Raw genomic sequence first — 18,550 nt, forward strand, 5'->3', positions numbered from 1 at the left:
GGAGAAATCACAACATGGCGGAACACGGTGCCAGTACACGGACGCTATCCTCTCTGGTATATTTTGTCAAACAGGCGGCCCTCTTACTTATACTTTATTCATATACTGAAAATTTCGTCAACGGAGACTGCACTGCCGGGAACTACGATTTAACACCACTCACAAAATGGTAAGTTTTGTTATACAACCTCGCTCACACTCGGTCGATCCCAATTAACGCTTGCACAGCACACCGCCAGCAGACGTCGATCCACCCCTTAGTTGAAACTACAGTGTTGTTTGTTCGTGTTTCCCACTGCATTCGTTCAGAGGTCCAAGTCCAATGAATGCAGACCATCGAGAAGAGGTCGAAGAGGAACGATGGTCGTGTTTAAACGTGGGATCGCGAAAATGAAAGTTTCCGTTTGCAGAGCAGGTAACATGACAATGACGTAATATTTAACCGCACGGCCCACTGCTAATATATTGTGGTACTTGTACTCCGACCAAACTGTTCTAACGAAAACTTTTCACCCAGTTTGGTCGCAAAACACAAATGATAAGAAATGTTAGCTGCAATACAGTGGAAGATTTTTCAATTACTGCAATTGCAAGTTTGTCATTCTTCTCAGTGGGGAAGACCCGAGCCTTTGCAGACAGCTATGTGTTCACTTCCTGTAGGCTGTAGTAACACCAACCTCCTACAACTTGCAAGTTTCATTGAATCGGTGGATTAAAGCTTATTAGTAAAGGTACCTCCAAGAGAGAGCCTCACGATGAAATAATATTATCCACTGACCACGGTTTGATAATGATGTTGAACTCAAAAAGTGTGACTATCACAGAATCAAGTTCAGACCAGTGAAATTTTTTAAACAGGTACTGTATTTAATTTTGATGTTTCAAAATTGGTAAAGACTTCCTCAAAGGCCCATCTGCTTTCTATGGCAAGTGCTTTTGTGCTTTTGAGGAACTCCATCCCAATTTTCCCAAGTAACCCTGACCTTTGACCCCTTCAAGGTTGGCTGTACAGCGCCAAAGTAATATCAGGCAGTGAAGCCTTCTTCAGAATGTCTTGTACAAAATCAAATGACATTTGATGTTTCTGAAGCAAATTAGTTCCAAGCTTCCTTTTGTAACAGAAGTTCAGGGTTGCTGCCACCAACTTAACGGACCCAGTCTTGAAATCCTAGTGAGTGTGTCCCTCTTCCTTCAGAGTTCATTTCGTAACAATTGAGCAAGTTACAAAGTTGACAAGCAATCGCTGTGAGGTTAGCAGCTTGCACACCTGACAATGATTGGTAATAATAGCAGTCTGCTCAAAAGATACTGTTAGTTAAGATGTAACCTTGCGTATCTATTACCTCCAAAAGCTACAAAACACATAAAACATAGCAGTTTAGTACACAGAACCTACTCTACAGAAAGTACAATGAACGAATAAAGCCATAAAAAGCTTTAAAATGGTGTAAAAGCCCTTTAAAATGGTGTAAAAACTGCACCAGTGCAAGTGAGAACCTACTCTACAGAAAGTACAATAAATGAATAAAGCCATAAAAAGCTTTAAAATGGTGTAAAAACTGCACCAGTGTGAGTGTGAAAGAGATAAAACTATGGTACCGTAAAAACAGCAGATAAAAAACACTGATACCCAGTATTTTCTATCGGCCGTTTTTCCGGTACCATAGTTTTGTCTCTGAATAAATCCATGTACCATAACCCCTGTGATTGTAAGGACCCCAGCCGAGTACTTTCGGGCCGAGCAAGTAGACTAAGGGAGCCGTCATTATTTATTGCCTGGGGGGTTAAGAGGAATTTCGTCGGAAACTCCGAAATTTCGAGTAACCCCCCCCCTGCCAACCATGATGGATTTGAGTAACCCCCCTCTCTAACTCAGAAATTTTGACTGACCCCCCCATTTAGAAAAGTAAAATACAACAAGTGTACATGTATTTGTAAAATTCACAAAAATACGCAACAGTAAAGAACCTTTTAAATCTTGATGTACCCTGCTAGACTATCATTGGTTATATCTCATGATGGTTGAAAAAGGTGAAACCATTAAAATGAAATTCAAAGTCACAACAAAATATAGATGTAAAATCTCACACTATAACCAGTATTCCACCATAAAGTATATTGTTTAATTTGGATGGGTATCATGACAGGGTTTTCACTAGGATATCTGACTGGGCAGAATTTGAAAGTACATGGGAGAGAACACATGAGAGGATGATGGGGAAGTGTCAGAGGGGTGTTCCCCTACATGTATCTTACGTGGAAATTTTTGAGAAATTTACATGTGCAATGGTGCAGTCTGATAACTTTTTTAATTTGCTTTTTACTCTAGGTAAAACTGGCAGTGTTAGGTCACCCAAGGGGAGAGTATGAGAGGGGGGTGTCCCCCCTCGCATGGAAAATTTTGAGAAATTGATGTGTACAGTGGTGCAGTCTGAGAGGTGTTTCATTTATATCACAGCAAAAATTGAGTAACCCCCTTCTTCGTCTCCACATTTTGAGCACCCCCATTTGAAGTTTTTAATTTTTGAGTGAACCCCCCACATTCCTCTGATCCCCAAGGACATAAATCATGACAGCTCCCTAACCTTTTTTATGAGAGCAATGTGGGTAAATTGTGAGATCTAGGCAGTATTCTCTCCCCAACATATAGTATGAGTTCACCCAGTTGGGATTATCCATGGCTTGTAGTCAACATACCATAGGCTTGACTAACTCCATCAACAACCCAAAGAGCTAATCCTCCAGGCAGCCGTCCATAAATGAACACCTCCTGCAGTCCCGGAGGGATTAACTCCTCTCTAATCTCTACTCTTTATGTAGATCAATGTCCTGCGAAAACTAATTCAGATATGTGATGAGTCTGCAAATTCTTAAAGTTTGCGTGTATTGATGTAAAAGTTGATATGCATATCATGTTATCATACAAATCTCTTTCCATCCCTCACTCTGTCACTAGTCCATTAAAAATCGAACATAGCTCATCACAAATATAATCCAAGCAACTATTATATTTTCCTCCCTGTTAGATATTTCTTCTTCCAGCAGATTCAAGGGGGCAGATAACAAGTCAGAAATGATTACACCGTATGTTCCGTACATATAAGTCTATCAGCATGCTCCAAGTACAATGCAAAAGTTGGATAACATTGACCGGAAAAGGGAGGACTCTTGTCCAGTGGACAATCATACTTGATGAAAATAAATGATATTATACTTCTTTGATGATTTTTCAGTAACATTTGTTTTAAATAATCAACTACAGTTTCTTGCTCTGCTGCCAAATCGTGTTTATGATGTACAATGTTGAGATTGTTGACTCAACTTGTGTACAGTATATAGAGACTACATCGCTTATTGTTGACAAGTAAATTTTTATGCAGACTGTTGGTAAAATGTGTACTTTATAAAAATACATACATGCTGTATTGACAAGCTAAATAGTGGGTGTTTCAACATATCTTTGGGAGTAGGACAAGAACTTGCAATTGACATACAAAATTCAGCTAGTGAACTGTACTATCCCTTTAAATGCAGCCTGGTCTGTAGAAATAAGAATGGCAAACTATTTATTGAGAAATGGGTCAATTTTTAAAGAGTGCAAACACAGTACTTCAGATATAATTTATGCCAGACATATCTGTCATATTAAGTTTGTTGATTTCCTGATTTAAATTCAGTGGTAACATAACACATTGATAGATTGTAAATTTATCACATGGTAAATTTGTCTGTACCATTTAGGGATCCGGGACTGCCAACATTAGTCTGTTCCAAATCCAACTAAAAGCTTGTTGAATTCATTTGTCATTTTTGCAAACGTGAGGCCTAACACATGAACAGCTTTCCATTTCCAGGTAAGGCCATTTAAAGAAAATTCTTTGTTTGCCATCCTTGAATTTTTGAAAAACCTACCAGCCAGCCAGGGAAAAAACAAACACAGACAAAAAACACAAGTGTAATATCATAAGCTCAATTTTTATTTATGTTCTTGTGGAAAAATATTAATGTTTATTTTAAAGTGTTAACATTGTGTTTGTTTTCTTAATTTTCTCTGAAAACCTACCAGCATGCGGTCGGCAAACAAAGAATTTTATTTAAAGTGCCTAATGTAAAATATTTTATATGAGTTGTGGCGACCCATTTCCTCATAGGTGTTTGGAAGCACTGTATGTACCAGGGGTGTGTGCGTGTACCAATACATTTACAGTGTAATACTACAATGGCTAATGAAAATCACAGGTTTGACATATCATTATGGATAATCATCTTAGAGAAAATGGCATATAAAGCCTTAGCCATTACTTCCGCTCAGGAAAGTGTTCAGATTTGTTCCAAAAGATGTAAAAAGTATTTGGGCATTTTAAGAAATGAAAGGTGGAGTAAAGGTGGAGTACATGTGCCTGGGGGACAGATATTTAGATGCTAAAATTTCTACATTACCTCGCTTGTTTGCTGCTTGTTTTGACTCATTCAACGTGTAAAGGATGTTTTCATCACTTTGTTTTTGTGAAAGTAGAAACATAATTATTGCTATGTAGAGTTTACATAAAGGGTATTCTGTCCATTTGTGATTTCAAAGAGACTAAATTTCAGGAAAATCATTTCTCTCATTCCAAACTTTGCACAGTGACGTACTGCTCTTTTGAAACTCTTGATATGAAAAATATTGGTTGAGAGTTTCCTTGTGGAAAGTTTGAAAATATTAAAGCTTCTCTTGTATTATATATGAGTGCCTGTGATTGATTGGTTGTTTAACTGATTATCCAAATTACTAGAAAGCTCAGGACAGTTTAAAGAAACTTTCACTGAAATTCAATGGCATTAGGAACACTATGGTATGGTATGTGTGTGTCCTCTGATAATAGAATGAAGAAATGATAGTCTTTTAAAATGGATAGATAAAATCAGAACATCTTTGTCAGGTATATATACTATAGTTCAGCTTACATATAGAGTATAGGGTCAGCAGCTGTAACTAGTGATAATTTTTTCATTATTTTTGTTTAATACTACAATTGCAAATTCCCATTACACCATACTCCCTAAGGCATGTTGAAACACAAACTTATCTATGTCAGAATGCACTGTTATTGTTTACATTTGAATTCTAGCCCGGACCAGAATTCACTTTTGAACAATAACAATGAAGTTCACACATGTACAGGCTGAGTTGACAAGCTGAATACTGTGTATCCCAATGTGCTATGGGGAGTAGAAAAAGAAACTGCAGTCGACATTAAAAACAAAGTTAATGAAAAAAATAACATCAAAATTTATAGCTACTGGCTCTTTGAATATATCATCAAGAGGAAATCTACTGGTATTGTCTCAAATTGGTAGTAGAATAAGGAAGGGGAAAACAAGAATTCTATTTATAGCAAAACAAACCAAGGTACAGCGTTCAGTGCATATGATCAGCCAATGTACTTGTGTAATCCTGAAACTAGTAGAACTGGCAGTTAGTGTAAGTGAAAGATAGTAGTATGTGTAACATCTGTGACAATATGGTGGACATGTAGAAAGATTATTATATGTAAAAGCATGTTTCATGAAAGGGAATTTTGTAAAAATAGAATTGATTTCTGTGTGGGCCTGCGCAGTGTAAATAGTACAGACAATGTTGCAGGTATCATTAGAAGCTACATAAAGTGGTCTGTATAGAATGCACTGAGAGGGGACAGATATTGGACTCTCAAGCTTTTACAATACATTTTTGGTGGTGATTCATTTTGAAGGTGATTGAGAAAATAAACTTTTCACAGGCTTATTTCAGAAATTTCTTTCCTCATAGAGTTATCACAGGGATTGCAGGCATTGAATGTCCAGTGTCCATAAATATCGGGTAATTTGTTTCTTTAGCATGAAATTTTGCTCGATGACCCCTGATTTTTATTCTTGATTTTGAATGAGAATGGTTTCCCTGAGGAACGATTGGGCAAAGGCTTAAGTCTTTTAATTTCAAGGTGTGAACTTTATGTACCTTAACTTTTTTCATCCCATCAACATGGATTTGAATCATACGCAAGTCAATGTTGATGTTAGGTGAGTGTTTGCCAACATTTTGGTCAATATAACTTGCATTGAAAAATGTATAATCCTACATGTATCATCTCAATTTCCTCCCTCCTTATGGTACAATGTGCCTCGAGGACAGATAGTCAGACTCTCAAATTTCTACAATTCTTTTCTGATCCACCACTTGTAGGGGCTCATTTAAAGCTTTTGAAGAAAGAAAAACTTTCACCGTCTTAGTTTTTCACAAAATCCAAAATTTAATTTTCCCCACAGAGTTAACACAAGGATGGCGGCCATTTTGAATTTCAAATATCGCAAAGTGTTTGGTTATTTCTTTTGCTAGTTCCAAACCTTGAATGGTGAACCCCCCGATTTTTATTGTTGATTTGGCAGGAGAATGGTTGAAAGTTTCATTTAGGGAAGTTTGAGCAAAAGATAAAGTCTTTCATTTTCAACGCGCATACTACCTTAAGAGAAAGCACACTGTTGCATCATACATGTCCATGTACGCATACGCATAAATGGCAAAAGACTGAAAAACTGAAAGACTGATCATTAGTACAGTAGAATACAAATGATCTCAGGTGGTTGACAAAATATCAAAAAGGTTTGCCAAAAGCACATTGGGTAACTTATTAACAGAGAAGTGGTTCTAGTACCTGCACCTGCATTTTACAGGTGTGGCTGAGATGCGTACTTTGCCGATTGCATCCATCATTTCAACAGTTTAATGTACTCATGTGAGTCCAGGGATTTAGATGAGACAGTTTGCTGATGGCTTCAAAACAAATAGTTTACTGATGGCTTCAAAATATATAGATTGAAGTACAAATGATGTTGATGGAGTATTCTTGAAAGATCAGTTGAATGGCTTGTCGGTGTCAAAATAGACTTCCGCCCTTCGTGATGATAAATTTTGAGATTACTGAGCAGCTTACAGTGATAAATGAAAAGCTCAGTACTCTATAAAAAATATTCTGAACTATGCGATGTCTTTCTTTTCAGCCTACATTAACTTATTTACTAGGAGAAATATTAAAATTGTTCAAAAATGAAAACTGTCATTTTCAGAAATCGTGAACATCCGCAAAAATGTACAGTGTGAATGATGTCTTGGTGAAATTTACATAATACCCATGTATATTTCTATAATTATAAATTACAGTATTATCAAACAAAGGTCTAATCGCATGGTGATAAACATGTAAAAATATAGTTGCTAACATCAACCAGTTTTTGATGATTTGTCTGCAAAAATTGCTCCAGATCATAAATAATTCAGAGGTATGTCATTTGATAGAGCTCTACATAATACAGTTATACATGTATCAAGCTGTTTCGCTTTTATGTTGTGTCAGTGCAATCATAATATTTGCTTTGTTGCTGTGTGGTGTTCTTCAAACGTCACAGCTCATTTGGAAAATTTAATGAAGAAATACTGATCATATGTTGGTGTTTTCCACAAAGTAATTAAAATGAGAAAAAACTGCTGGTTGAAAAATAAAATCATTATTTAAATAACTGTGAATTATTGGTATGATTGAATCAAATTCATGCACAGCATATCAGTGGCAGCACACTCTTTTCCCCAAAGTGGCTGCCTACATTATTCAATAAAACAAAATACCCCAACAAAAAGAAACCATAGTACGTGTTTTTTTTAAATCTGTGGAAATACTAGCTACATGTACATCCATGCATATTAATTTTCTTGGTGTTTTGTCCAGTATCTATGAAAGAAAATTGTCATCTCCTCTTCTGTTTTTCCAACATGACTATTTGTGACATACAAATTTATATACACATATTACCCAGTCAATATCATATATTATTGCCTGAATACATGTACATGGGTTTATGTGCCCAAGAGCAGGTGACAATTTGTCCAACTCCAGAAGGGCAAATTGTCTCCTGCTGCCAGGGCACATAAACCCATGTATTCAGGCATTAATATTTTTATCACGTGCCTCTTCACAGTTAATGCTATACGACATTTAGTTAAATGCAGGGCATTCTCAAACAATTTTACTGTTATAGACCAGCATCAAACAAATTTTAACGAAAGTCAAAATAGCAGTGCATGCATGGATATTTTACATCTACCATTAAGCTTCTACCTTGACGTCAAAAACGCCAAAGGGCTTCACAAGACCAGGTACATGGAAACTGGTCCATACCTTTACATCGTTCACACAGCCCCCTAACTCCCCGGATGTTCCTATTCAAATCACTGCACTGATATGCACTCACATCCAGGCATGTAATAAATATGTGTATGTTACAAAAGCAAGCAGTTAGTCATCAACTGTTTTTATCACAACATGTGTTGAATCATTTTCTTTTAAAAAGCGTACTGAACTTTCAGTCTGGTTTTTAAATGACAGTGCATTACTATACAATAGATATGTTCAATCCACAAACTCATCACAATATCGGTGCATACGTTTAAAAAATGTTTATTGAGTGATACTTCGTATCCATGGTAATTATTTGGCCTACTTTAAGTGCCTATAGGTGCAACTTTTGAAATTTTTGCACTTTTTTTGATTTTAATATCTACGACAGTAATTGTTATTGTTAACAAGTGAATTTTTGCCAGACTAGAGTTCAAATTTTACAATAAGAGTGCATTTTAACATATATAGACGCTGTGTTGACAAGCTAAATAGTGGATAGAGGGAGTAGAACAAGTAAGTTACAATTGACTGATAAAGTAAAATTATTGAAAAAAAATCATCAAAAAATTCAAGCTACTAGCTCATCAATTGCACCGAAATCATCATTGACAAAGCAGTGACTAATCATTGTTTCCATAATCAAACCTAATTTTCTTGAATGTTTGGTAATTACTGAAAATTTCTTGAATGTTACCTGTCTGTCATGTTGCAGCAATGTTTTATTTCAAAATGCAGAGGAACATGACTACCTTTTACAAACAAACAATCACTAAAGATACCATAAAATAACATTGTGTCAATTTTGTTCAAAATATGGGCTTTTAGCTGTCAAAATGGAGCACTATACCTTTTTATGGAATTCTCAGCATACTTCAATTAATTCAATAATTGTGGATGTTTTCCATATTCTTCCATCTGCTATGTTAGTAAAAGCAACATTAGCCTGAGTGTATTTTCACCTACATGTGCTTGCTGTGGTATGTTATAGCAGTTTTAGTCAGTACAAAAGAGGTTTACACTACATGAATGTATATATTTACTTGGGCCTTCAAGTTCAAGTCATTGTTAGAATGCAATACAGGACGTGTTGTTCCTCAATGGTCTTGACCAACTTGACCTAATGGTAACATATGAACTTGACAGGATAAGGGTTAATGGAAGGTGATACCTAAAGATCTTTCCTTTATCACTGTGAGTGTGAGCACTGTCGTTCATCTTTTGAAGACATGAGCTTTGCCTGTTTGCTGTAAGGTCTAATTATGATAATGTTTGTTGGTATTTTCAGGAATTGGCAAGTCCAGACGAAATCAGCAGACAGCAAAGTTGTGATTTACCACATTGCAATGTGTCAAAATTTTGGGACCAGCGAACAAACAGAGTGTCAAGGAAGTTCAATCTGTAAAGAAGACAATGGCCAATTTGTCAACATTGGCAACTATACGGACACACTCTCCATGGAAAATGATGATGAACAGGGTGGATTCCGTCTAGATTTCAAAGGTCCAGTTTGCCAAGTTCCTCATGCGACACTGCCTCCTGGCACGATGACAGGTGGTGTTTCCGATGGCGACGATGAACCAGTTGAGAAAGTTGAATATGTCACCACCAGCATCAACTTCAGATGTGGCAAAACACTGGTAAGTAATGTGAGCAGATGCACTTAACTTTGTCATATTAAACTTAGTGAGCAAAATCATGTCTGCTAGATAATTCAGTAAACTTGCACTCAGGATAACAGTCTGGATATATATATAGAGGAGGCCTGCCTCTACTATGGTTTACCAGGCTCCCCTCCCCACATCCCTTCAGCATTTCTTGTTAATAATATAGGATCTTTCTCTTCAACTTGCCGTGTCTCATAAGACTTCAAGCAGTCATTGAATGATACAACAGATAAATCTTTGATATCATATATGTATATTTATCCATAGACCGTAAAAAAACTACTGTCTATGATTTATCAGATAAAAATCAACCACAAACAGCGGTTTCAAAATTTATAAAGTCATTCAGTCGTACCAAACTGGTCCATGCTTGAAGTACAACATATCAGTTTTCATTCATGAAATGTATTAATCAGTGTCATTTAAGTAAAGAAATCAAATGATAATAATTTGTTTTGTTATGAACGTCAGCTTATTCATCACCTGTATGTACATGTACGCAAGTATACTCATATAATCCGGCAGGGTTCTGCCCACGCCGGACGGCGCTGGTCGGGCCCGTCCGGCACTCAGAATTTCCGACCAGCATTGACAAGTGACCGACCGGTATGGCGCGTAATCAAGGCCATATTCTAACTCCCAATTTTCAACTATACACTCGACATTCAACATTCAAACTCCCATTTTCAACTATACAACTCGACATTCAACATTCAAACTCCCCATTTTCAACTATACAACTCGACATTCAACATTCAAACTCCCCATTTTCAACTATACAACTCGACATTCAACATTCAAACTCCCCATTTTCAACTATACAAAGCGACATTCAACATTCAAACTCCCCATTTTCAACTATACAAAGCGACATTCAACATTCAAACTCCCCATTTTCAACTATACAAAGCGACATTCAACATTCAAACTCCCCATTTTCAACTATACAACTCGACATTCAACATTCAAACTCCCCATTTTCAACTATAAGCTTACAACTCAACATTCAACTATCGAACTCAACATTTGGGATTGCTATTCCCCATTTTCAACTTTCGAACTCCACATTTTCAACTCTCGAACTCAACATTTAGGATTCGCATTCTCCCTAGGCATCCCTAACTTGCTTCATTGTAGTTACCCACGTTTTTCCTCTGGGCTATACTACGTCAGAACGCGTCATAGATACGTCACATGACGTTTCGGAGTTTTAGAGTTATTCCTATGTGATGTTCTAGAGGGTCCAAAAATATGGACTGGAAACACTTGTGATGCTATCAAGATTTACCGCCGACCTCCGCCATCACGTAGGCCTAATTCGGTCGCTATCATGTCGTCTAATCAAGAGCATGCATGCGTGGCTCGCCATGGCTTATTTTAAAATTAACAACTCGCTTATTAATTTCCACACTATTACAGTCAAAACACAACTCAAACACTAAACTAGCTCTGCGTACGATGCTGTGTGTTCCGCTACAGCTAATCGCCTGGTGAGCGTGGCGATTAGCTGTAGCGGAACACACAGCATCGTACGCAGGGCTAGGCAGGGCTGTGTGTTACCGGCGTTATACGGCCCTCCCACCACATGTAGCGGGAGGCCGTATAACGCCGGTAACACACAGCCCAGTGCAATGCAGAGCTAACACTAAACACACCAAACCACATACAAGACGAGATGGCTGATGAGTGAAGCCACTTTCCCTTTATTACACCGTGACCACTATGTTCAACATCATGTATTTCACGTTGAGCGGCTTGCACCAGCTGGACAATACGCTCACTACACATTCAAATGCCACTTAGGCCTAACTGTGACAAAAGTCTAACAAGACTCTCACACCTACGTGACACATCTCTCCGTCTGTCGGGCTGGTCAAGGTCAAGTAGCAGCCTAGACAAACTCCACACTGACGTGGTCACTAACGAACCCGGTGTCGTCCAAAATTAACTGCGAGGTCACCATATGTTTGGGACTCCCTAACAAAGTGATAAGTAGTTTCATGTAAAATGACACCGACGATTTTTTAAAGTCGTATTTGACTATATGTATGCTAATTTTGGCTTGTGTTCGCTGGCTAGTGGTCTAGGGGGACCTATGACTTCGATAGTTGAAAATGGGGAATACGAATCCAAAATGTTGAGTTCCATAGTTGAAAATGTGGAGTTCGAAAGTTGAATGTCGAGTTGTATAGTTGAAAATGGGGAGTTTGAATGTTGAATGTCGCTTTGTATAGTTGAAATGGGGAGTTTGAATGTTGAATGTCGAGTTGTATAGTTGAAAATGGGAGTTTGAATGTTGAATGTCGCTTTGTATAGTTGAAAATGGGGAGTTTGAATGTTGAATGTCGCTTTGTATAGTTGAAAATGGGAGTTGAATGTTGAATGTCGAGTTGTCATGGTTGAAAAGGGGAGTTAGAATATTGGCCTGATTACGCGCCATAGACCGGCACTTGCAGTCAATGCTTGAACAATCAACATGAATGTCTATGACACTTTGAGGTCAAGCAGTTCATAAAATTGCATGAAGAGTTGATGAAAACAATGGTACTATAGAATGCCTTTCAATAAAATGCTATTTAAACAATACCACTGGTTGATTACCGTACGCTGATTTTGCATATGAAAAGCTGTTCAGCTGTTGAACGTACGTTCACAAGATCATCGCCCCAAATGAACTAGACACGGTTTTCCTGTCACACAGTATCTCTGTACGATCGAAAGAAGGAGAAAAACTGAAGTTTTTTTGCTTTGTATCAAGGTTTATAACACCACAAAAATGAAGTACGGAAGCGAAAATGAGCACAAAAAACAGGACTTCTAACTAAAACGTACTCTTCAATGTTCAGTTCAAACTCAATGAGTGGCATTGTGGAAAGACTGCATGCAATGAAAGTCACGAGCAAGTTTGGTGTCAACGAATCCAGTCTTTGAATTATCAATGAACACTCACTTATTTTTCAGGTCAATAAGCCAAAAGTTACTTGTCCGTGGCAACAAGCCTCTCTGTTTGTGAATTTTCCCATTCTACAATGACTATCAAGAAGCAATTGAAGTGAATTTGACATCGAGAAATTCCACTTTCAAACTATGGCCGATTAGCCAACCCCTAAGTTCTTGGTTTAAACTCTATAGAGTCTGCGCATGAGCAGTAACAAGACCACCTAGGTCATTTGAAAAAACACTGGATGCTGGTACAGTGCAATGGTAATCCAAACTTCATAGTGGTGAGGGATGATATAAGCACAGGAAAATGATGACAAAAAAGTGGTACATTATTTTTCAGAAGCTTCAAAAGATTCCTTTACAACTACTAAAGATTTTTTTTCTTTCTGTTTTGTTCATTAAAACTGAAAAAATACTTTGAAGGTACAGTGGAATTGGCTATTATTTGTATATCAAGCCCTAAGAATGTAAAATACAAGCATATAAATGTTACAGTTTTTCATGAATATTAATGCTCATGAAATATTAATGAGCCGTCCAGCACTCTTGGAACTCCTGGGCAGAACCTGTAATCCAATCTTGCCACTTTTTATACGATTGAAAATTTGTAAAATAATATCATCATTGATTGTATTACTTTGCTTAAACTATTCACTTCTTTTTGTTGTTTTCTTTTGGAATTTTAATATGAAAATTAAATTCTCATTTTTTGACCTCCAAAACATGACATTTCACCTGTCAATTAAGTGCAGTTTTCATTTCATTACGTATCTTCCCACAATTTTTATCATCAAAACACAGGGATCACCGGAATTCATTGAGCAGTCTGGCTGTACGTATTTTTTTGAGTGGTACAGTACAGTAGCTTGCAAAGCAGTCACCAATCCAGCCAAGGAAGAGGTGAAGTGCTTCGTCTACGACAACGACCACAACAAGAGGGATCTAAGTCCACTGGTTAAAACAGTCGGAGGGTACCTGGTTGACTCGGAAGACGGTGAAGACTTGTACATAAATGTCTGCCGTGATATTACACCTGAAACAGGTACATAGTTGGTAGTCCTCTTCACTTCCATAGTGCAGGGTTCAAAGGTCAAATGATCAAAGGTCAAATGATGTATGTTAAAAATGTCAAATATGAGCTGTCCATCTATGTAATTAGTCCCCATGGACACCGTCCAGGGAAACTTATAGGTTTGGTCATGTCCGTGTGTGCGTGTGCGTGCGTGCGTGCGTGCGTGCGTCCGTTCACGCAGATATCTCAGAGATGCCTGGAGTGATTTAATTGAAACTTCGTACAAGGATTACTTCATATGTCATACAGATGCATGTGTATTTGTTTTGTGATACGATTCAATATGGCTGCCAGGTGGCCATTTTATTACAATTTTGTCATGTACAGAGCCATAACTCAGGTATGTTCCAACCGATTTTATTCAAAGTTGGTACAAGGACATTGACCAATGTCATAGCTATGCACATCAATTTGTTTTGTGATACGATCCAATATGGCCGCTGTGCGGCCATTTTGTTATGATTTTTTCCATGTACAGAGCCATAACTCAGGCATATCTCAACGATTTTATTCAAACTTGGTACAAGGACATTGACCTATGTCATACATATGCATGTCAATTTATTGGACATCTCATTGCTCGTCAACAATCTGCATGTGAATATGGATTGGTTTTTTGGTCTATAATTAGCAAAATATAGCAAGCCAATGGTGGTTGTTTTTGCTGAAAATATCTTACATTTCAAAACATCATTAGCTCATGTTAGACTTTCCACAAAATTAACATTTTTAAGCAAAGAGAATGAACACCTGTATTTTGATGAATTTTTTTGTGATTTTCTCATCCAGGTGGCGCCACTGAGAGTTGTCCGCAGGGGTCAGCAGCATGTTTGATCAAAACAGACACACAGACATCGTATGATATGGGATCACCATCCCTTGCGATGGCCCTGACTGTGGCAGATGATAAAACATTATCTCTGCACTATGAAGCTGCTGCTGTGCCAGGGCTGGCTGAGTGCAATGGTCTCAAACCACAAGTTACAATAAAGTTTGTTTGTCCCCAAGATGAGGGCATGCGAGGTGGGGTAAGTGGATATATACTATTTTTGTTGCTACATACTACCATGCCTCTATGATGATAGTCCCTCAAGGCAGAAAAAAAGTAAGTAAATGATAAATAAATAAGTGATAGAGAAAAAAAGTAGATCACAACAGGTAGGATTTAATCAGATTTCGCTCATCATCAAGTAGACTGAAAGATCCATTGCTCAAGGGTGTAAGAGTGGGGAGTGTAAAGAGCGCCCTCAAGTGACAGATCTTTCAGTCTAATCAACAAGCTCAGCACAAAGTGATTACTATGGCACATGCTTGATGTAAACTTTGAACCTTGATCTGACTTCATATTGGGAAACCTACAGAGTTCAAAAGGTTATCAAAGGAGAAGCAAAGACATTTTAAACCACAAGGTGTTTATTTCTTTGTTTGTTGTATTGTCTTTCAGGGAAGAGATCCTGTCCTCTTATCAAACATCAACTGTAGATATGAAATTGAATGGATCACAGAGTATGCCTGCAAGACAGAATACAGTGTTGCTAAGGCTGGCGAGTGTGGTTTTACACAAGAGAATCATGGCATTGACATTGACCTTTCACCTTTGACCAAAGATCCTGGTGAGTTGGACTGACTTTTGTGTGTCTGGTCAGGAGATTAAGAAATGGAGATATTCACATCTGTCACAAATTTCATCCCAGCAACTACATCACTTTGTTAACCTGCAGTCTACAACAATACTGTAAAATATCCCTTGATTCCAAAAATACTGTGAACTTGTACAGAATCTTGCCAGAATTTTCTGACACTCTAAGTATGTGTGTCTTCAAAATCAGTTTCAACCCAGGTAAAGAACATCTGCAGCAAGTTTGTTAGTGAACAGTGATTAACATCAATGCTCTGCGTAATATATTGTCAGGCAACAGTACTTTTTACCCAGTGTGTTTACGAGACAATCATGTGATCTCTTACATTTCCTCTCATAATTACGTGTTTTCCGTATCATGTTCATCATACCTGTTGTCATTATAACGGGTATAATGTCATTATCATGATTTTTAAGTATAACTGCTAAATTTTATGGACTTAAACTGCATCAATCTCAATTGACTGAAGGGTTTTTGAAAATACACGCTATCACTGATCTCTGACTCGTGGCTTAGCTGCAGAATTTGAGAGCTAAAATCTGTTATTTTATTCACAGAGACAGAGAACAAGTACACTACTGGAGGAGTTGGTTGGGACAGCAAACATTACACCTACTTCATCAATGTGTGTGGAACTATCTCAATGGATTGTGATGGAGATGGCCGTAATGAGGAAGACGCTGCCGTGTGCCAGACACTTGATGGAGGTACCTGGGGTGCTGTTATTGGAAGAAACTCTCAAAGGATTCTCAGGTATGTGTGTAGCCTAGTGTGTGACTACAATAAAGAATGTAACTTTAACCCCTTTCCTGCCAAGTTCATATTTCACCATCACGTCAAGTTGGTTAAAACTAGTGAAGCAAAACATGTCCCATATGGTGCATTTTAATGAAGATTTGAAGATTTGAAAGCCCCTGAAGACAGAGATACTGTAAACATGATTTGGTGGGTGAAAATACTTATGGTTTTGGCTAAATACTGCTTTTTACTGACTTGGCAGATGGGGAAGTGATAATGTCTGGCAGGTAAAGGGATAAAGAAGTGAGCCCTGGAACTGAAAGATATCCCTTTAAAAATCAGCTCCAATTGTCAACTCGAAAACTCAGTAAAGCATTTCTTTTTTGAAAATAATGTACGATGCTACCCTATTTTTGTTCATAGACCTAGTTTTTAAAAATCTATGTTTTGTTGTGCTTTCTGAGGCAAATCTTGCTCAATGTAACATCATGAAGTTTTGTCCAATTGTTTCTCATAGATATTCAGATGGGGAATTGGTGTTGATTTACAAACATGGTGCAGTTTGCCACCACAATGGATTTCAACGCACATCAGTGATCAACTTCAAGTGTAACAAAACTGGTAAGCCTTGTTGTATTTTTTCCTTAGAAATCTCTAATTTTGCAGACACAGACTTTCTTTGTTACCTCTCTTGTTATTGTAATATAAAACAGAGGACAAACCCTGCCCAAATGACCAAGGAAGTCTGAGATCATATTTTAAACCTTCTTTCCCCATTTCTTTGTGTAGCAGTCCAATGTTACCATGGAAAACAGTTGGAATGGGCCGAACCATTGTGCTAAAGGGGTGAAAGTACATTAGATGCAACTCTTAAGCCTAATTTGTCTATGCTGTTTACTTTAATTTTGCGGCTAACCATTGCTTGTGGGGCATCTGTTCCTTAAAATGTGAGTGGAGTGTGCTCTATATCTGATAAGAGGGGAGCCAACTCTGATCTCATATCAAAAAACCTAACTTTCTGATCTGATTCGTGTCCTAGTTTTGACTCTGGTCATGAGCAGACATCCAACAAGTGACACACTTGCTCTGTAAAGCAGTTTCCTGTTCCTCCTAAACCAGATTGCGTATTCTCATTTGACTTCAGTCAGCTACACTGCCACTGTAGCAAGCCAAGCCAATGTTTTCTGGAACCTTCAGAAGTTATGTTTATTTTGTTTGAAAATATCTCAGTGATTTGTTAAAGCTAGCTTCAAATACATGTACCTTCTGTAGAGATAATCATACAGTTGCTGCACTGTAGTGTAGCCATCCCCAGAATTTGAGGAAAGATCACTGAACTATTGCTTCAGTCTTCACAGATCATGTACCGTACATAGATTTCTACAACACACAAGGTGCAATAAAGATCTATGAAGACTGAAAAATTGATAATCAGTGAATCCCACTTTGAATTTTTCACATGCTACAATGCAATTTATCTGTAAAGAATGTTATCATAGAAGAAGTTCTACAAGCATCTTTTGTTGGGGTTGTTTTTGATAAACATTTGACATGGAAATTTCATATTAATGAGATAAATAATAGTCGCGCCAGCGGCTTATGACTACGCATGCGCTTATTCATAATATACTATGCGAGTAACCGGAAGTGTACCCTTCTTTCTCATGATGGGCGCCGCCATGTTTTTTTTGTTTTGAATACTCGTAAATAACAAATACGAAACAAATTACTATGATATAACATGCCTTTTATAAAATATACCTCTTTTATTAGCCAGTAAATGTTATTATACACCTTGTCGCTGATACAAAGTATCGTTGATATAGATAAACGGAGAAAACTGTCGTGCATATGAACGGGGCATACGCAAAGAATGCTGGGATTGAATTATAGAAGAGCGCCCCTGTGTCAATAATTAGATTCAAAAATTGCAAGTTTTTAGACGGAACGCTATAGTTTTCAGCTTGCAAGTGGAAGGTGGGCAGTGCGGTTACCATTGCAATGATAATTATTGCATAATACGTCCCTTGTTTAACGCCATAGGCTGTTATCATTGTAAAAATTGCCAATTTTTGTCCAAAATTTTTACACGCTACAGAAAATCTATACCTGCCCTGCTGCAGGGTTTGACGTCGTGTAAGTACGTGAACTGCTTTCATCAGAGGGAAACTGGGCATAGTTTTCATATAAACGTTTATGAAGTAACAATTACAGTTTATCATGAATCAATACAAATAACATTGCCAATCTTAACCCCTGGCGCGACACCAAGGGCTGAGCCCTATATAATATTAGTATAAG

At 37.6% G+C, this 18,550-nt stretch overlaps 1 protein-coding gene across 1 annotated transcript in view; it reads left to right on the top strand.

Moving 5' to 3' along the window:
* The window catches only part of LOC139141939 (cation-independent mannose-6-phosphate receptor-like), a 59,010-nt gene continuing 40,460 nt past the window's right edge, over positions 1-18,550 (top strand). The window contains exons 1-7 of the mRNA XM_070711714.1: positions 1-169; positions 9,478-9,829; positions 13,601-13,841; positions 14,661-14,899; positions 15,316-15,484; positions 16,069-16,264; positions 16,767-16,870. Coding sequence (XP_070567815.1) covers positions 15-169; positions 9,478-9,829; positions 13,601-13,841; positions 14,661-14,899; positions 15,316-15,484; positions 16,069-16,264; positions 16,767-16,870 — 1,456 coding nt within the window. The 5' untranslated portion in view covers positions 1-14. The remainder of the gene's footprint in view (positions 170-9,477; positions 9,830-13,600; positions 13,842-14,660; positions 14,900-15,315; positions 15,485-16,068; positions 16,265-16,766; positions 16,871-18,550) is intronic.

The sequence above is a fragment of the Ptychodera flava genome, chromosome 10 (assembly GCF_041260155.1).
Source record: "Ptychodera flava strain L36383 chromosome 10, AS_Pfla_20210202, whole genome shotgun sequence".
NCBI lineage: Eukaryota > Metazoa > Hemichordata > Enteropneusta > Ptychoderidae > Ptychodera > Ptychodera flava.